Raw genomic sequence first — 21831 nt, 5'->3', positions numbered from 1 at the left:
AATTTCATTTGACTGTAGGTGAATTTTTGCCTTCTTTCTAACCCTTTAAAAGAAAAATAATTGGAGCTAACTATAACGCTCGAGCACTAGTGAAATTCAACATGAAGCCGTAGCTAAGTATCATCATGATCAGCTACGTTCACTATTATTTCTCACTTTTCTTCCTTTTTCTTTATTTTAATTTAATTTATTCACACACTTTTTAATTCCACTACTCAAGTTTTGGCCTCTCTAGATATCACATGCGCTTCGTGCCGTAGACCATAAAACAATATATATTTCCTTAGATTTAAATCTGATTTCACTTTAATTAACTTTCCACGTTTGCTCTCAATATACTTTTAATTAATTGACAAAAAATTAATAATTAAATTTTGGTATGCATTATAAAAATACCAATATTATTTAATAGCTGCTAATCACTTTTAGCTAGCTACCTTCATATACATCTCCATAATCTCTACAACCCCAATCCTAAACCTTCTCCATTAAGAATAATCAATCTCTCTCTCTCTCTCTCTCTCTCTCTCTCTCTGAAATGGCTCCATTAGAAAAAACTGGACAAGAAAGAGAAGGGATTAAACTGTTTGGCATAACGATCACGTTGCATGCAGCAGAAAGAAAAGAAGATGAGAAAAGCAGCAATGGTAGCGAAGAAGATGATGATCATGATCATGATCATGGAGAAGATCAAGAAGAGATGATGAAGAAACCAAACAAGATCATAGCATGTCCAAGATGCAAGAGCATGGAAACCAAGTTTTGTTACTTCAATAACTACAACGTTAATCAGCCTAGGCATTTCTGCAAGGCCTGCCACAGGTATTGGACCGCCGGAGGGGCCCTTCGCAACGTCCCTGTCGGTGCAGGCCGCCGAAAGGGTAAGCTGCCGTGCCCTGCCGCCGCCCGTCACGGTGGCGCCATCTGTGATTCATCATCCACTGTTCAGAAATTTGGATTAGATGATGAAGAGGAGGGGTTGGTTTTGGACGAGTGGGATGTTGCCACCGTCATTCACGGTGGTTTCCGGCAGCTTTTTCATCAGTCGTCTAAACGGCGGAGGACGAGCTCTGAGGATGGTCAACCTTGTTAAGTTATTTTTTTTTTCTTTTATTTTGTAAATGGATAATCTGTGAAAGTGTATTTCTTTTTCTTCGGAAAATACATTTTCCTTTATTTCAATTTTAACTTTGATTTGTTTTTCTCTTTCTTTCTTTCTTTTGATTTATCAGGCTTTTTTTTAGTGGCCTTCCTCACAAAAGATTACAGATAGGAATAATTAACTTTAATAAAGTGAACTAAATACACCACCGGCCTCTTCACAAATCTAGAATAATTTTAAATGAAAATCATGTTTTTATATAAGAGGAGTACTAGGGGCCACTAATTTTTGTGTTTTGTAACCATTAATTGATCATCAATAGTATTTTTAATGGTGTGAGATTACATCCAATGATAGAAAATTACTCATTTTCCTTTTGATGTTTAAGTGCAAAACACAAAAGTTGCTGCTGCTAGACTTTCTCTCTGTATAAAGTGAGAGAGTTGAATGTGTGTCCTATTTGTGTTTAATATAAACAAAAATAAAACTCTATATTTTATTAGGATAATATTACGGTGATGGGTGAAATTTTGTGAAGAATAAAAAAATATTTTTTAATAAAAAATAAAAAATTATTATTCACATATTTTTTAAAATTCAATAAAAATATTTTTTTATCTAATTTTACTCTTCTACCATAAGATTCTTTAATTTTTAATACTAGTGTTTTTAAATTAAACTTCGTTATGTCGTACCAAATTGAATCTGAAAATACATTCTAATTTTGGTAGGTTGATGAATGATAAATTCACACACACATATATATATATATATATATATATATATATATATATATATATATATATATATATATATATATATATATATATATATATATATATATATATATATATTAAAAAAAGAAGGTTAAGAATTGTCAATGCCTCTCTAATTATATCAAAAGGAACTTTTGCAATTGGAGATGAAAGAAAAAAGCCAAGCGAAAACTCTAAAGAAATTACTAACTTCACTTGCTAGTATACTTAATTGACCTAATGATGAATAGCACAAGTTCCAAGTATTGTATTTCGTTTCTGAATAAGAAGTTTTGATTAGCTAACTTTAATTTGGAAAATTTTTTTTTTTACTTTTACCAAAGATAGAAGACTCGAATCTGCAATCTTTTAATTGAGTACCAGGAGACTATACTATTTGAGATATAACTCATTTGCTTAATTTGGGAATTACTTGTACGCTTCGTTATACTTAATATTATTAAAATGGTGTCGAATAGTCCAAAAATATTTGATTATATTCTATTTCAGATTATTTCTGCCCTATATAGCTAGTTCGTATAGAAAATTACGATCTAATTCAAGGGCATTAATCATACAGCTAGATTTCAACGCAATAGAAAATTAGAAATGGTCAAGCGAAAGAAAATAGAGATAAGATTTGAAGAAGTAAACACGCTACTTAAAATTAAACGCACAAAATTTGATGGCGAATTGCACTTTAATTATTCATTTCCCGCTCTCGTCTTAGAAAATTAAGGAAGCTATCGTTTTCGATTGTGCACAACGTGGTTCTGGAGGCCGGCTAATCAGTTTTCACTACATAATTATAAATGTAATTGAACTTTAAATATTATGAAGTTGGTACAATTAATAATAGATTCCTTTCATGTTCAGTTACATTCATTATTAGTGAGGTCAAATTAATTTGTTAATGATGCTGACTACTTGCAATGCGAATAGATAGAAGAATAGTTTGTATTAATTAGTAGATAATATTTTATTCGCCACTTAGTTTGTATTATTCATAGGTAGAAACAAAGCCTTCTTTCTATCTGTGAATAATTTAATTCAGCTATGGGCATCATATCATATGATAATTAAAATTAGTCATCAAAATCAATTATTAAGAAATGAGTTTATAATGCGATTATGATTGATTTTGAATAAAAAAATTATCCAATTTTAACATTAATTTTAATTTACTTACGATGTAGTTTAGATTGAATGATTTTTTTTAATCCGATCCAATTTCAAGCGGTTTAGGTTAGATTGAATTTATGCTTTTATAAATAAAAAAATTAAATATATATATATATAACAAGTCTTAACATCAAATTTTAAATAACTAACAATGATATAACAAGTTTTAATAATATTTTAAAAAACTAACAATTATTAAAAAATTATTTAATTTTTTAATTTGTTTGTGAATAATACATATATTGATTATAATCATAAATAATACTATTTCAAATTAAATGACTTATATAATGGTGATCTCATATATTATTATAAGGGGCCTGCTACACATACAAGAAAAAACGGTATACAAGTTTTACAAGTTGGCCTAGCCCATAAAAAATACACGCGCAGAGAAGAGCATTGGATGGAGCGTCATTTACACGCGCTCCACCCAAACGGTTACACTTCGCATAAACCGCCCCCTTAATGGCAAATTCTTCCACTTCTTCCACTTCTCAAAGCCATTCAGAGAAAAAGCAACCCTTCCATTTTCGAGCAACGTTCGAAACTCAAGATATACAACTCGTCGCTAACATTCGAAAACTCCATCAACACACCATAGAACTCTCGATCAAGAATCTCCAAAGAAAACAAAGCTATAATATTCAAGGTACGTTACATTACCATTGCTATATATTTTCCAAATTTCGAACTAGGTTTTACTGTTCTTCTACGTTGTTGTACGTTTTACTGTTCTTCTTGCTCTACGTCTCATTTTACAGTTTATAATGTTCTACTTGTTCTAGGTTTTACTGTTATTCTTGATTCTATGTTACACTGTTCTTCTTCGTTCTTCTAGGTGTGACTGTTCTTGTTGTTCTAGTTCTTCTGGTAACTGATTTTTGAGGGTATATTCCGTAGTTTGGTGGGTGTATATGGAGTAATTTGTTGGGTGTATATTTCTGAACTGATATACTGTAATAGTCAGCAGTTGCTTATATTTGCTTGTCCATGGGTCTATATTGCTTGACCTTGTAATGTTGCTTGACCTTGTATATTGATGCATGTTTGAGTGATACCTGACTGATATATATGGGTATATCTGAATCATATCTATGGGTGTATCTGACTGATATATATGGGTGTATCTGAATCATATCTATGGGTGTATCTTACTGTTATCTATGGGTGTATCTAACTCATATATATGGGTGTATCTTACTGAAATCTTTGGGTGTATTTTTCATTTCAGAGAAAATGGCAGCAAGGAACCAACCTGGAAGAAATGTAAGAACAAATATATGTCTTACCTGAAATCAGTTTTATATAATAGAAATATATTTGACTATAATTTTGTTTTTGTTTACAGCAAACCAAAGATCTCAAGTGTGCAACACATCTCCTAAGTGATAAATTCAGAAACATGAGTGAGGAGAAGAAAACGATTGTGAGGGATTTGGGATTCGGTGGCTTGATGCACATCCCACCCCTAAGGGTGCACCACCAAGTGTTAAGGGAGCTTGCTAACAACTTCAAATTAGGGGAGAACAGACTGGAAACTGGATACGGTTCTTTTAAAATAACCCCAAAAAAAATAGGTCATGCGCTTGGCATCAATGCAACAGGTAACTCGCTAAAAATTATAGGTGTATATTAACTGATGCTTGGGTGTCTTTAAGTTGATGCTTGGGTGTATTTGAACCGATTTTGATACTTTGTTGTTTTCCTTTTTGTAGGAGATCTATTTCCTCAGAAAGTCGATTATAAGAAACTTTCTGAGGATGACAAAGTAATTTTTAGAAGATTCCAGGGTAAGACCCTCAAAAGTCTTACAGATGAGATGATGGATATTGGCGTTGGTAACGAAGAGGATCGCCTAATGTTCAAGAGGATTTTCATCCTCTATATACAGATGGCGTTCCTTTTGCCGACGACAATAAACAAAATCTCGCTTGTGCACCTGGCCCCAATTTTTGAGATGGACACCATAACAGAGAGAAACTGGGGAGGGCATGTTTTGACCTTTATCGTCAAGGGCATAACCGACTACAAGGAGAAAAAGAAGAAGGCAATTGATGGCTGCCTCTTTGCCCTGATGATAATTTACTTTCATCTTTCTAAAAATAAAGGCAAGAAGAGGGCTGAAAGACCGCCAAAACCATGGATTGCCAACTGGAGTAAGGAGCAGTTGGTCGAAAGAATGAATGCAGAAACAGAAGAAATTTTGGTAAGTGAACATAATATGTTGGGTGTATTTTATTTATCTGAATGTTGCTAAATAAATTATCTGATGTTTTAGGGGATTGTAAAGTTGGCGCAAACAAGAGAGAAAATGAAAAAAATAGAGAAAAAAGAAAAAAAAACAAAAAATAAAAAAAATAAAAAAAAGAAAGAAAAGTTCAACATCCTCTTCAGAGACAGAAACAACAGATACTGACAGTTCTACCTCTGAGTCTGAGACTCAAGAAGACTCAGAGGATTCAGCAAAAAAATAACCCAGCAAAAAGGGGAAAAAGTAAGTACCATACTTGGTGTATTTTCTTTATCGAGTTGGGTGTATTTTGTGGAACCATTTGGGTGTATTTTGTTTATCAAGTTGGGTGTATGTTGTTTATTAAGCTGGGTGTATTTCGTTTGTTGTGTTGGGTGTATATTGTCCATTCAGTTGGTTGTATCTTGTGCTTTCATTTGGGTGTATTTTATATCTTTAGTATGTTCTAAATAATGATTGTTTGCCTTCCAGAATGGACTCCGAAAAAAGAAAGAAGAGTCAAGAGGATTCAGATTCTGATTCAGAATCTGAATCAACTGATGAGTAATGTTCTGAAATTATTACTCCTTTCTTTTGGCTTAATTATCAAGATTTCGTGTATTAACTGAAGTGTCTCTTGTTAACTTATAGAAGCGAAGAATCATCACCGGTGAAGAAGCAAAGAAAAAAGAAAAAGATACAAAGAACACCAAAAAAGTAAGCACTTCTTTGGATAATATTCTGTGATAAAATTAATTTTTTATTTCTGATTCATACTTGTTTTTTCCACCCAGAACACAATCCAAAAAGAAAAAGGTTGTTGTTGAACATTCATCCCCTGAAGAAGATCAATCCTATGATGGGTACAGTACTTCGTAAGCTATATTACCAACTATCATCATAATTATTTTTGTTAACATCTTCTTTTATGAATGTAGTGACAGATATGAAATAAGAACTGAAGATCTGGATGAATGGTTAAGGGAAAACAATGAAAAATCTGCTGCAGAGGGGTATGTCTTGTTGGGGTGTATATTTCAGATTTTACTGTGTTTTCTTTGCTAATAATTGTTTCTTGTTTCGTAGGGAGAAGGAAGCTGACATGCGATCGACAGAAGGTCGCTATGTCTCCTCTGAAACGTAAGAAGCTTTATTTAATAAAATCTTGTTATCATGATTTACCTGTATCATATTTTATCTGAATAACATGAAATCTGTTTAGAATACCGAACGTGAACTTGGGAAGTGATCATCCTTCCTCTCAAGGACACACAGAATAAAGTAGTGTAAACAGGTCTGCAGAGAGCACGTAATTTCTCTTTCAAATAACTGTTACTTTTGTTCTTTTATTACCTTTTACTTCTAATTCTGTATATATTTTTTTTTTAAAAAAAGCTCTTTATTATTTTATTCGAGAAAAAAAAGGCAGGAAAAAAAAAACAAAAACTGCAAGTATGTAAGTTCTCAAAAAACAAAGCCTGTATTTCTTTTGAATTGTTCGGGTGTATTTTTTGACTTTATTTGGGTGTATTTTAGGTTGAGTCTGGTTCAAGAGTCAGCCAGTGAGCCGGCTGATTTGAATATAATGGTTGTGAGGGAAGAGACACCGTCGGATGCGCTTGCAATGTGAGTTTTTCAAGAATATCTTGCGCCTTATAAACTTATTATTTTCAAAGGCGTTGTTAACCTTTCATTTTTCTTCTTGTTTAGAGTTCCGATTCAAGTTTTTGTGCCAGTGTCCCAAACAATCACTCTGTCGGACTTTGAAGAAACACCTGAGACAGAATTTGAACCAACCACTCTGCTACAAATTGAAGGACCTACAAAAACATAAGAAACAGTATTGGCTGTATATTTTATTACAGTATGGGTGTATATTGGGTTACAGTTTGGGTGTATATTGACTTACAGTTTGGGTGTATATTGTTCCTGAATAGTTTTTTTTACGCCATGATTAATTTTGTGTAACTGTGCAGCACTCCTGAACCCCCCCCCCCACCAACTTGAAAAAAGCACACCCACGCTTCCCCCAGCTCCATCTAAAAGGTAAGTTCATTAGAGTAAAATCAATGTATGGGTGTATATTGGGTTACAGTTTGGGTGTATATTGGCTTACAGTTTGGGTGTATATTGTTCCTGAATAGTTTTTTTTTTTTTACGCCATGATTAATTTTGTGTAACTGTGCAGCACTCCCGAACCCCCCCCAACAACATGAAGAAAGCACACCACGCTTCCCCCAGCTCCATCTAAAATGTAAGTTCATCAGACTAAAATCAATCTTTGCTTATCATCCGTATATTCTTACTCTTATAATACGTTATACATGATCACGCAATCATCCATCCGCAGAAGACGCTGCTGCCCTGATGATGATGGCACGGACAGCATCCTATGTTCCTAAAACATATCCGATGCCATCATTCAGCCTTGGCTTCACTGATTCCAGCCAAGAAGAAACAACAACGCAGGAGGGAGCGTCAACGCAGGAGGCAGACAGGGCAAAAACTCCAGAAACTGCAAATTCGCTAGAACAATTAGAGTATTTGGTACAAAAAATAGCAAGCAGTGCGGCGAAAGAAGAAAGTAAAAGTGCACAAATTCAAAAGGAGACTGGCGGAGAAAGTTCTGGGAAGTTTGAAACTCCTGCGGGAATAAATCAAAATACGGATGATATGAAAGAGAAGTGCTACATCTGGGTGACCCGAGTGAAAACATACGCAGATGGCAGTACTAACGAGTTTGACAACCTGTGCACTCTGATTGCCCAAAACAAATACATTTTGAATAGAATGCACTTTGCATCGCTCCAGGCAGGAAGTTATATAGAATCTGAGGTAATATTAGAATAACATTAATGTTTTTACACCAAAGTTAACTGCATTGTTTATTAATGTAAATTGATTTCGGCATATATTTCTAGATTGTATCTGCCATATGCCTCATCCTCAACCAGAAAAATGATAAAAGGTTTCAAGAACAAATATACTGTCTCCCACCTGATATTGTGGTAAGTGTTACTTCTACGAATTTTGGGTGTATTTTCTGTATTCCTTTGGGTGTATTTTTTACGTTCAATTGGGTGTAAGTTGTGTAGTCATTTGGGTTTATTTAAAGTATTCACTTGGGTGTATTTTCAGTATTTAATTTGTTGTTTCACAATTGTTGCAAAGCATGGCTGTTTCGAAGCACCCAAACGGGGAATTCATATCACCTAAAACCAATAAAAAATTCAAGGTGGAAGACTACCCAATGTTTATTCCCTTCATAGATGGAAAAAAATTAGCTTTGCATCGATATGTGAGTTTTCATTTGTAAAATTTGTTAGTACCGTTCTTTACTTATATGCCAAATAAAATAACACACTGTTGAAATGTGGCAATCCTTCAGATTTTTGCGCCTGTTTGCTACTCAGGCCATTGGTGGTTATGGGTGATTGATACAAAAAAGGGGAGATTTTATATACTTGACCCGCTAAACAAGAAAGCTCCAAGCGATGGGAGAAAGCAGCTTAATAAATTCACTGTAAGTTGGCTCTGTGTTCTTTATTTTAATAGATAGGTGTATTTCAATTCAATATAAGGTGTATCTATGTTTTGCTTTGGGTGTAAGTATGTTCTCTTTTGGGTGTATTACTGATTTGTTTTGTTTTTTAAGGGATATGTAATTTCAAGAATTAGAGCACATGCCGGCGGGAACCTCTGAAGAAAAAAGAGGAGTTGGAAATTAAAGCAACATACGTTAAAATCTCAGACCAAAAATCAAGGTATAAATTTCTGACTCTGAACATTAAACTTTCCTAAATGAGATTTGTAATTTATTTTCTTCGTTTTCAGCTATGACTGTGCTATTTACGTTATGAAGTGGCTTGAGTTAATTGAGCCCGAAAACATTAAAAGGGCGAAGTATGAATGGGATAATTGGCCACAGGTAACTGTCTTTAAAACTATATAACTTTGTATTACTTTACTGGAATTAATATTGTTGTTTAAACAGAATATACTTTTTAATTGTAGGAGGAGGCAGACCACTATAGAGTAGAATATGCTTCGCGGATACTATTCAGTGAAATGAATAAAGATAGAGATCAAGCAATTAGAGCGAGTAATGCAATAAGACTGTCCAAGCCATCCTCAGTATTATTGAGTCCATTTTGTCAGATAAATTCTACTGATATAGAAACTGAGTAATGTAACTGCTAGCTAGTTTGTAAATTGAACATATGCTATAAAAATTTGCCATTTATAAACAACTTCTATTCAATGAAGTTTTTTTCCATAATTAAAATGTCTGTGCTGTTAAACTGTCTGCGTTGTATTCAAAAGCTCTGTATTACAGGTAGTAAAATATGAAGGAAAACATCAAGGCAGATCTAAACACAAATTATAAACTTGTACACCCAACGGAAAGTTTAATATACACCCAAACTGTCTGTGCTTGTTAAACTGTCTGTGCTGTATTCAAAATGTATGAATTACAGCTACTATAATATGAAGAAAAACATCAAATCAAATATACACCCATAACCTGCGATTTTTTACACCCAAAAAAAGTTGAATATACAACCTGAAATCTACCCCCCTGATGCTTTGACCCTAAAACCCTAAACCCTAAACACTTAAAACCTAAACCTTGTGAATCACAAGAAAATTCACAAAAATACACCCAAAAGAGAAGTGCTTTTACACCCATATCCTGTAACTATATACCCAAAGAGTTATCCCCTGCTGCTGGTACCCTGAACTGATAATTCATAACAGGTCCTTGATATTGGCTGGAATTGGAATGCACCACTGATGCAGCATCAAACAAGTTTATCTGAATATAACAAACTCACTTATTAGCTAAACTATTAACGAGAAAAATAAACTCAATCGCCACAAATTTAAAGAACATTGCTTTTACCTCGCTTAAAACTTTCATTTTCTTCTTCTTTGTGGCATTTGCAATCTGTTTGTCCAACTTTGAACCTAGCCTATTTTTTGGACGTCCTCTTGTTCGAATCCTTGGCGGGCTTTGAAGCTCGTTAATGGATTCCAAGTTGGCATCTTTGTGGGATAAAGAACATGTCCCCTTCCTTTTGGCTTTTAATGATTCCATCTCAGCCATGACGTTATCGTACGCACGGTGCAGAATTGCAGTCAGCTCCTTCGATTCGGATGCAAATTCGCAAATATTTTGCGAACGAAAAACCAATTGGTTAAACCTCTTGCTTCTTGGCTCCAACAGTGGCTCGTCGTGGCTGCTCTTGATGTGTGTGTATCGCCTCTTTACCTTCTTGCTCCATCGTTCCAGTATATATCTAGGTGACACTTGGCTTACTCGTTCAAAGCTTAACACGCTTAGTGCGTGACGGTATAGTATCCCTCTCGACTCGAATAATAAGCATTGGCATTTTACCTCGGCTGCAACTGAGTCGTAAGTAACCACAAACTTGTTGAATATTGAGCTGGAAACTTGTTCTCCGACTTCGTATACTGAATAGCCTAGAGCGGAATTCGTTAATCTGGTGATGCAATTCGCCTTTCCTCTGAATTGCGCTTGGACTTCCCTAAACTTTTGATGAGTATACACATCTTGAAACTGAGCTTCAATGGAGGATTTGGTTGCACACGGTATGACCGTGTGAAAATCTGCAGCATCTGATTCTCTCTCTGCTTGCTTCCTGCTTCCGAGGCAATTATCGTATTGTTTGACGAATTGAATAAGCGAGCTGTTTCGGGTGATAAACTTGTTAAAAAATGAATGCATGCTCTCGCTCCTTTGTGTGCTTCTCATCCCTGCCCAGAAGTGGTGATCCAGATAGATAGGAACCCATATATGACGGTCTTCATACAGATCTGCAGAATACACCCAAACACAGACTATAAATACACCCCAAAAAAATGCAATTTACACCTCTGTTGCAGATTTTTAACAAACATTACCTGAAAGCCACTTGTTGTCCACAAGACCAAAATTCAGCAGAAAATCATTCCAATTCCTATCGAATGAGTCTTTGCTATGAGAGTTCCAAACCACTTGGCTCATTTCTTGTTCGATTTCTGCATGTCTCTTGTACCCGTTTAATTTGCTTGGAATCTTTTTCATGATGTGCCAAATACACCAACGGTGAATTGTTGTTGGCATACAGGCCTCTAAAGCCCTTTTCATTGATACGCACTGATCGGTGAGAAACCCTTTCGGAGCGTTTCCTCCCATGCAACGAAGCCAACATTCAAATAACCATTTGAATGATTCAATTTCTTCGTTTTTCATCAAAGAGCATCCGAGAAGTGTTGACTGACCGTGGTGATTCACCCCGACAAAAGAACCACAAACCAAATTATACCTGAAATAAATTACCATAGTGCAGAATGCAAAATCATTAGGTACACCCAACAAAATGCTTAGTATACATCCAAAAAATAGCCAATATACACCTCTGCTGCGGATTCATAAAAATACATTAATTTAGCATCATAAACAGGGGCAGTTTGTTACCTGTTTGTATTGTAGGTGGTGTCAAATGAAACAACGTCTCCAAAATACTCAAAGGCAGCTCTGCTTCTTGCATCGGCCCAAAAAGCCAGCTTAATCGATTGATCCTCCTCGAGTTCGAGCTCAAAAAAGAAATTCTGATTCTTCTCTTTCATTCTTAACAAATATTTCCCGAATTCCTTTGCATCTTCTTGTTCGAAAACATTCCGCACTTCTCTCGTAATGTAATTCCTCACATCCTTTTCGATAAAATTTAACTCGCGGTGACCCCCGGCAGCCGCAACAAATGATTGGTAGGTTTTGCTTGGTCTGATACCGGCCTCCTCGTTATTCTCTATTGTACGACGAATGGACATGCTTAGTTCTCTGTGCTGTTTGAGCATCTTTGCTTTACTTGGACAGCAGGGGTGTGAATGATCCAGCACAACCTTTGAAATGATCCAAGCACCGACATCCTTCAATGTGTGTATATAAATTCTTGCAGGACAGTTTAAACCAGCTGTCGGATTCGTCTTCTCGGTCGGAGATATTTAGATTTCCATTTTCCCTCTCTGCTACATGTAATCAATTGATTCTTAATCTCGTTTCCCTTCCTATTTGTGCTCCGAACTCTTGTAGAAAAACCTGCAGCCTTGGCGTAGTTCCTGTAAAATTTTCCAGCATCTTCAAGGGTGGTAAAGGTCATTCCAACCTTCGGAACAAACTGGTCATCAACAACAGAGAGAGGCTGCAGAATACACCATGTCAAAAACTAAAAATACACCCAATCATTGCTGATATAATACACCCAAACCAAAACAACTCAACTAAAATAACAAAAAAAGCCATAAACTGTAAATACACAGGCTGCAGAATACACCATGTCAAAAACTATAAACACACCCAATCATGTCTGATATAATACACCCGAACCACAACAACTCAACTAAAATAACAATAAAAGCCATAAACTGTAAATACACAGGCTGCAGAATACACCATGTCAAAAACTAGAAACACACCCAATCATGTCGATATAATACACCCGAACAACAACAACTCAGTTAAAATAACAGAAAAAGTCATAAACTATAAATACACCCACACTTATCGCAAAAATACACCCAAAAAAGTTCTGATCTACACCCGAGCGTCTGCTATAAATTCCAGATAATTAATCAAAACTAATACATTACATTCAATCCACAGATTTATCTTCATGCGTTATTTTGACAGTCAATGTTCACGAATTATTTACCTACACAATACTATACAAATTACTGCAACAAAATTCATAGTAATCCTATGTAAATCAAACCTCAAGAACTTCGTTAGATTCAAATTCATAATCCACTTCGCCTGGATTTAGCTGACCATCTGAGGTTGAATCATCCATAATCTTCAAAACGAGTTCAAACTTTGATTTCAGAAAACAACAAATCAAATAAAAAACGAAGCTGGAGTTGCAGAGAGAAGAACTAACGTAAATAACGAAGAAAAACGAGTGAGAAAGGAGGGAAAAGAACGATCGAAGAAACCGGGGGAAGCTTCGCGAGAAGAAGAAGGAGCAAATCTGCAAATAACGAAAACGAAGAAGGAAAGAAATCTTTTAAATTTGGTAGTTAGATATACGCGGGATCTTATATAGCGCGTGTATACAACGTAACTCTTGGAGCGCGTTTTGGAGTTTTATTTGTTAATGAACTTGTAAATCATACAAGTTATTAGGGCTTGTATGCAGAGCTTTTCTGTAGTTGATAATAGAGATGATGTTAACTTGAAATAATACTTCAATTGATACTTTAATTTGATTCTATCGAGGAAGCCAAGTCCATTGCGGAGGTGTTTTGGTTCGTTGTTTTGTTGAAAAATTAAGGATATAAGCTTCTTCTTGTTCTTGACTTCTTGGTGACACCGGCATTCGGTGTGATGTCATTGGCATTCGTCTAAAGGAGTATTTCTAATATATAATGGATATGAACTATGCAATTGATACTTTAAAATTTTAAAATATATAATATTTTAATTTTTTATCTAATTCTTAAGAAATTTAAAAAAAAAAAATTCAATCTCAACCATTGGATTTTTTGTAAACATAATCCAATAATCTTAATTTCATGGTGCATGAGAAGTTTCCAAAATACCCTAAAATTATTAAATTAAGAGTCCTTTTTTCTTTTCTTCTTTGAAAAAAAACTGCATATTTCTTACTCTTGAATTTAACACACAAAAAGACAAAAAATATACTTGGTGGTGAATTTCCTTTATATATAACTACCTTCTCATTTCCAACTTCAATCCATTTAGTGCACCTAGTCAAACCACTAAAGTGCTAATTAAGATATGTGACGGTATGATATCCAGCATTGCTATAACAGTATTATTACTCAAATAAATACCATTTTAATTTCTTAAACTGTCGTACTACACTTTTTTAAGTTAAAAAACTCAATTATATAAATTACAATAATAATTGAAAAGTTAGATAAATCGTATTTTAATCTTAATGATTCGTATTTTAAGAGATGATCATAATCTGACCACCGAAACAATTGTTACGAATTTCAGAATATAATTAGAAAAAAAGTCGATGAATTACGCAACCAAACAAAGAACTCGAAAACAGAACTAGATAGAGAGAAGAGTTAAGAGAGTAAGAAACACATAATACGGATATTTAGTTGAAACGATTGAGAATCCTTTTCTTTGCATTGCAAGCTGAAATCAGCAGATTACATGATAGAGATAATGAAACAGCTAGCTAGAGAATTAGAATTTGAAAGGGATTCGAAGAATGATCAACTTTATTATTACAAAGAGATAGAGTTGTGGAAGGTTTGGGTCTTAATTAAGAGTCGCTGGCAGTGCCATTGGCGTTGAGGCCAAGCTCCTTGAAGATCTGAGGGCATTCAGCGAGAGGAACAGCCTTCAAGAAGCCAAGAGGATTGGCTTCGCGGACGGCGGAGACAATGCCGTTCTTGTGGGTAAGGGAAACCCTTGAGGCAGTTTCCAAGTTAGCAACCTCACTCTTGATCTCATTGCAATCCTGTCTTGGGCTGTCAATCAAGAAAACCTCGCACAACTCTTCCTCGTGATCTCCCTCAACCTCAATCGAGTATTTTCCTGCGGCATCTGTCGTCACGTCCTTCACGTATGTGATGGTCTCGTTTGCAGCTACCTTGCACTCCAGTCTCACGGTGGCGCCTGGCAAGAACTCGCTCACGCTTGTCAAGAACTGGATGCGGCAGGTGTCGCAGTAAACTTTGCCTTCAACAAAGAATTTGTCATAGCCATAGGCCGAACCAACAACGGACATAAGGCAGAGAGCTGCAATGACCATGATGGTGGACTTGGCCATTTTTCTCTTCTTTGTTTTTGGTTTTATTACTGCTCTTACTCTTTATTTGTTGCTTTAGTGATTGAGGGTGGGATGATTTGCAAATGCCACAGGACCCCCCTTTTATACCTCACTAATGCTTAAGGTTTGTTATTTTCTTGTGGTGGGAATTGTTTTTTTGACCCGGTTTTGCCTCCGATCCTTCTCTTTCTATTATTCTCGCCTCAATAACCGCTCCTCCTAGCTACTTTTAGATTTCAGTTTGTATTCCATCATTCATGTGTTACTTAACAATGTCATAATCATTATTTAAGAAGAATATATAAGGTACAATATATATATATAGTAGCTTAAGTTATCATTTTGAGCATATATCTAGGATTCACATATTTTATCATATAAAAAAATATTATAATAATTTAATTTAGCATTTTTATTAATGTTTTAAAAGAAATGATTTATTATAATGATTTTTTTCCCAATGTTTGGAGAGAAAAAGTTCAGCATGAAGCTAAACAAATATGCGATGAGCATGCGCAGTTGCGCACGGCCAGATTGATTTATTGGGCACAAGTGATTGGATTTATATATATTAATAAAAAAAATTAATAGAATATTTAAAATATTTTATATTTATGTTTAATATTTTTTTCGAATAATTATTTATTTATTGTATTTTAATGGTAATAGAAGAAAAAATTCTATAAAAAAAATAGTAGTTGAATTCTATGTTGTTTTATAGGTAGAATTTTAGAATTATTTGTATTAATAAAATTTTTAAATAAAAATAATTCTATTAAATAAATTTTTTTCTTATAACTCGTAAATATTTATTTTATAACAAATAAAAAGAATTTTCAGACACCAAAAAAAAAATAAAAAGAATTATGGAATACTAAATTAGTGATCCAAAAAAAAAAAAAATTTTTCATTTTGGAATCCAAAAAAATACATATTTTTTTAATTAAAAATAAAAAATAAATTTGAAAAATTATTATTTTTGGACACTAACTTAGTATTTTATTTAAAATTATTTTTTTCTTATAAAATAAATAAATTTTAAAATAGATATTTATATGAGTTATGGGTAAATTTTTTGAATAGAATTATTTTTATTTAAAAATTCTATTAAATAAAAATAATTTTAAAGCGAATGAAGAGGCAATGAAATAAGTAATAACGGGAACACGTAGCTAAGGTTATACATCTCATTTTGACAATTTTTAATTATTATTATTATTATTATTATTATTATTATTATTATTATTATTATTATTATTATTATTATTATTATTATTGTTTTAATTTTTGGGTAATTCATCTCAATAAATCAAACCAAGTTAAAAATTATTCGAATCTCTCAAACTCAAAAACGTTACTTAATTTTCTCCGTTTACATTTTTATGAAAACTGAATTCAATAAATTCGAATTACAGATTTAGGTAATAAATCAAATATATAAGATTCGAATTACTTTATTTTTGTGTTTATGGGTTAATCGAATTAATTGAATTCGAATCAGGCCCAATAATAATAAATCAAATCAATGGATATCAATTTACTAGTTATACTATTAAATCGAATAAAAAAGTAACAATTTAACCCTCTTAGTAAATCGAATTCATTGAATTCGATTTATAGCTGGTATTGGCTAATGGTAAATCGACTCCATTAGCTTCAATTTAGTATGAATTCTACTTTATATATAAATCAAAAGGAGTTAATTTGATTTAATATATGCGTAACGTATATAAATAGGAAGTGAACATGAAATTTTCACCATAGTGAGATTCACGATGGCTAGTGATGAGAGTTTTTTTGTTCTTGTGCACTATAGAGGGTCGATCAAGAAGAAAACGCGATTAGGAATTAAATTTACTGATAAGGACCCGCTGAGTGTTTTTCTCAAACTTTCAACGAGTTTCACTGAGTTTTAGAATAGTATACTTCAGAGACTGGGGCTACATGGTGTGAAACGGGTGGAGAAGTTATTCTATAGAATTTTGATTTCTGTATTACGCGATGATGTGAAGTACGATTCATTCGTCATAAGCAGTGATGAATATTTGCAAGTTTTGTTCCATTGTCGTCGACAGTTTCCCAAGGTGAGGACCTCAGAACTGCTGGCGAAGCTTGTGGATGTGGTATGTAGTTCTGGAGGTTCAAACCGAAATCCTCAATCTTCAGGACATCCATCTTGCTCTAGTTCCATGCCTGTTGGTGCTTCGTCAGCTGTGCTGGTGATTGTTCCTAAGGCAGTTTTAGTTGCATCCCCGTCCTTTGCAGCTAATCTGAACCGCAATGGTGACACAGGAGTTGGTGAGACTGGACTCCTGGGGGAGGTTGCGATTGCGACGCCCGGTACTCCTATTATGGTCTCGATTTTCGGAAAGGGTAGAGTACTAGATGGGGTTGAGAATGCACTGCATGATGATGATGATGATGATGTGGAGCCCGCCAAGACACCTGCATCCAAGTGAACTTCACGGTGAACTTGTCGATGCAGTTCGCAGGAGGAAAAACACCCAATAGCTCCTCAAACCATACTCACATTGGGCGGTCACCCTTGATATGTCGTTGAAAGTTCGTGAGGCATTCGCTAACATACTGACCGTCGATCGGGAACCCTACCTGGTACGCTACATCTTGCAGCGTGATTGTGCACTCCCCGAATGACATGTGAAAAGTATGCGTCTCCGAATACTATCTTTCCACGAATGCGCTAGCTCACCAATGGCTCGTCCAATTGAAATCAAGTCTCATTCAGTCTTGTAAGATGTTATAAACCGGCCATCTGCAAGTACGGAACGATTCTATCATCCAATGGCATACCGTGTTGCCTTCTCATGATGGTGATACATCGATGGGCTGGACAATGATAGAAAATTTCTTATCACAACCATAACAAAATAGTATTCAATGCATAAAATTCTAAAATTGCGAAACATTGCATGCTCTAATTTTAAAAAAATCGTTTACAATAACGTCCAACAATTTTTTCATAGGACCCAATACAAAACACTAAATAATTCATGACCCAATTCCAAAAAAAAAAGTAACTAAAGCATATAGTCTCACACGTTCACATAAAATAGAAAATGCTAAACTAAACTGGTTTAAGTGCGTCACAACTCTAAAAAAAAAATTATCTTTAATGTATCAAAAATATAAAAAAAAAATTATTTTTAACTCTGACCCTAAACTAAATCTCGCTGAATATAAAACTAATAACTTTAAAAATTTAACATAGCCTACAATCCTAACTAACCGTTAGGTACCATTTCAAGTTCTCAAAATCTCATCAGCTAATAGCTTACTACTTCTAACAAGCACTTATATTAAAAAGAAATTAATTTTCTAATTCCTAATTAACGACTCTAAACAACTACTATACAAACCATGTTAACATTACTAAGATGACTAATTTATGTTCAAAACAAAAATTTTTGTTCATTAACCTCTTCATGGACAGCACTAGCAATATGTGCGACCCCATCTAATCGATAGAGACGATTCGGATTATCCTCCATGTGTTCATATTCGAATTTTTTGGGGTTGCTTTCCAAGATTTGGGAGCTGGGTGGTGGGGCTCATGGAGGGGTTGTGTGTTTTGTAATTCGAATAAACTGATTTCGAATTCTATATATAGGCACATTCACACTAAATCGATCCCATTTGATTCGATTTAGTATGAAACGTCATTGGTTGTAAATTGAATTTATATGCGTCGATTTATTGTGGGCGTGTTAAATCAATCCAACTCATTATAAATCGGTCCTAGTCAATTTGATTTATTATGAAGGAGCTAAATCGAATCTCCTTCATTCGATTTAGTAGTGGAAATAGCAATCAAGTAATTCAAATCTTAAAGGTTCGATTTACTACAAAAACACATAATTCGAATTTCATAAATTTAATTTACATAGATATGTAAATCGAGACATTCACGTTTTTTACTTTGGAAGATACACATAAAATTGATTTACAAATGATTTACAAAAGTCATTTACCCTTAATTTTTTATTTTGATCATTAAAAGAAAGAACTCTATAATAGTATAGAGTACCGAAAATACCAAGTCCAAGTGAAAAAAATACAGAAACAAGATTGAGAATTTTTTTTTAATATACTAATAGTATAATAAATCTTATAGACTCATTCAATATTATAATAAATTTTATATGTTTATTCAATTAAATAGATAATTGTCTCTATATAAAAATTACATTATTATTATTATAAATAAAATATATTTTTGTTTTTAAAATTTTAAAAAAATTTTAAATTTTATTTTATTTAAATTTTATCGTAAAAATTTTTAATTTATATAAAATATATTCATGACACCTAATTTTTATAAAAACTTAAAAGATCAATTTAATAACAATTTCACACAAATAACCTTAAACATAATCCAGCCAAAACACAAAATTCTTGGCCTTTTACCAATGTGCAACTCTTGGCATTAAGCGTTTCTTTCATTAAATGATTATATAATAATATTCTGAATATTTAAAATTTTACAAATATTTTGATAAAGTGTTAGATAATAATATTTTTAATAAAAGTAATTAGTTAATAAATTTTGAATATAATAATTTAATTATTTATAGAGTAACATAAAATAAAATTTAATTATTTTGTATTTTTATATTGCAGTTTAAAAAACTATTTTAATATAATCTTTTAATATTATAAAAATTTTATTGCATAATAATTAATCTTAATAAATAAAAAATATTTATTTTTTTGTATTTATGTGTTTTATATTTATTTATTTAAAAAGAAAAGATTATGTTGTTATTTAAAATATTGTATATTAAAAGATATTTATTTATGTACTAGGATATATCCTATATTTATTAGAATCCATCAATGCTTTTCTTTTATGAATAATTCTCTACATACAAGTGTTTTATCCATACAAGTCCATATATTCTATTTCACGTCAGACGCGCCTCTTCTAACACCTCGATTTCACGCGCCTCCTAATTTAACTAATTTTTTAATCAACGCACGCACGTTCTTCTTTGTGCCATTACTGCACATTCTTCTTCTTCGTTATTTTTCTCTTTAATTTTTTGTTAGTAGTTTATGATTCTGTAGATGAATAATGTTTCATCATTGATGATTTGAATTGAATGTAATGTAAAAGTTTTGCATTGAAGAAAATATTTTTCTGTATTTGCGGTAAATTTGGGTGTAACATGAAGATATTTTGGTGTATTCTTTAAAAATTTTCGGTGTATATGTGCTGATAAATTCTGCATAATTCAAACCTCTTCTTCTCCTTCCTCTTCATCATCTGCTGCTTCTTTTTCATCTTTTTCATCATCATCATCATCATCATCATCATCTTTTTTTTTTCTTATTTTATCTTCTCAAGTTTCTTTTTGTTTTACTCTTTTAATAAGAATAAAAACAAAAAAATCAAACAAAGAAGAAGAAGAAACACATAATAGTACAAAATTACTTGAAAAATGATGAACTTATATTCGTTCAACTAAAAGAAAGAAAGAAATAAGAAAAAAAAAGAAGAAGAAAAAATACAGTATTAAAGGAAATATTTTTCTGTATTTGCAGTAAATTTGGGTGTAACACAGATATTTGGGTATAACGAAGATATTTGGATGTATTGCTTAAGAATTTTTGGTGTATCTGTGCTGATAAGTTCTACATAATTCAAAACTCTTTCTCTTTCTCCTCCTTGTCTTCTGCTGCTTCTTCTTTTTTTTTTTTTCATCATCGTCACCATCTTCTTCTTTTTTTTCTTATTCATCTTTTCTCTTTTGTTTTACCTTCTCAAGTTTCTTCTTGTTTTATTCTCTCACCAACACCACCTCTTCCTCCTCCTCTTTCTCCTTCTTTTTTTATTGGAATTTCTTCTCTCTTTCCTTTTTCTCCTTCTCCTCCATCATCAGTTATCTCGTTGTTGAAGATAATGAATAATTCAAGTTCAGATTGTCAATTGAACCAGAACGAAATTGATTATTTTGAATCTCATCAAGTGGCTGAGGTGTGGTTCGATTCTAGTTAATGTTTTCGTTAGTAGTTTATGATTCTATAGGTGAACAATGTTGTTTTTGTTTGTGAAAATTGTTGTTCATCGTTGATGGTTTGAATTGAATGTAATGTAAAAGTTTTGCATTAAAAAAAATATCTTTCTGTATTTGGGTGTATTATTTAAGAATTTTCGGTGTATGTGTGCTGATAAATTCTGCATAATTCAAAACTCTTCTTCTCCCTCTTCCTCATCTTCTGCTGCTTCTTCTTCTTTTTCATCATCATCGTTTTTTTTTCTTGTTCATCTTTTTTTCTTGTTTTATTTTCTCAAGTTTCTTCTTATTTTACTCTTTTAACAAGAATAAAAACAAAAAAAATCAAACAAAGAAGAAAAAGAAACACATAATGGTACAAAATTACTTGGAAGAGGATGAACTTACATTCGTTCAACTAAAAGAAAGAAAGAAATAAGGAAAAAAAATAAAAAAATACAGCATTAGAGGAAACTTTTTTCTGTATTTGCAGCAAATTTGGGTGTAACACGAAGATATTTGGGTGTATTGTTTAAGAATTTTCGGTGTATGTGTGCTGATAAGTTCTGCATAAATCAAAACTCTTCCTCTTCCTCCTTCTCATCTTTTGCTGCTTCTTCTTCTTCATCTTCTTATTTCATATTCTCATAATTCTTCTTGGGAGGAAAAAAATCAAACAAAAAAGGAAAAAAAATACACAATGTTGCAAAATCAATAGAAAGAGAATGAG

General features: G+C 33.1%; 2 protein-coding genes across 2 annotated transcripts; one reads left to right on the top strand and one right to left on the bottom strand.

Annotated features, from left to right (window-relative positions):
- Positions 1-538: 538 nt before the first annotated feature.
- On the top strand, positions 539-1093 carry LOC112736117 (cyclic dof factor 4-like). Its single transcript, XM_025785459.3, has one exon. It carries the CDS (start codon positions 539-541, stop codon positions 1091-1093), a length of 555 nt encoding a protein of 184 aa, XP_025641244.1.
- Positions 1094-14405: 13312 nt separating this feature from the next.
- On the bottom strand, positions 14406-15173 carry LOC112734949 (olee1-like protein). The gene has a single exon (XM_025784488.2). The coding sequence runs from the start codon at positions 15085-15087 to the stop codon at positions 14578-14580; it is 510 nt and encodes a 169-aa protein (XP_025640273.1). The 5' UTR covers positions 15088-15173; the 3' UTR covers positions 14406-14577.
- Between the last annotated feature and the right edge of the window lie 6658 nt (positions 15174-21831).

The sequence above is a fragment of the Arachis hypogaea genome, chromosome 20 (genome assembly GCF_003086295.3).
Source record: "Arachis hypogaea cultivar Tifrunner chromosome 20, arahy.Tifrunner.gnm2.J5K5, whole genome shotgun sequence".
Taxonomy (NCBI): domain Eukaryota; kingdom Viridiplantae; phylum Streptophyta; class Magnoliopsida; order Fabales; family Fabaceae; genus Arachis; species Arachis hypogaea.
This window is presented reverse-complemented; position numbering and strand designations above follow the sequence as displayed.

Coding starts and splice junctions, on each gene's coding strand:
- LOC112736117 (XM_025785459.3), top strand. CDS start 539: ATGGCTCCATTAGAAAAAACTGGACAAGAAAGAGAAGGGATTAAACTG.
- LOC112734949 (XM_025784488.2), bottom strand. CDS start 15,087: ATGGCCAAGTCCACCATCATGGTCATTGCAGCTCTCTGCCTTATGTCC.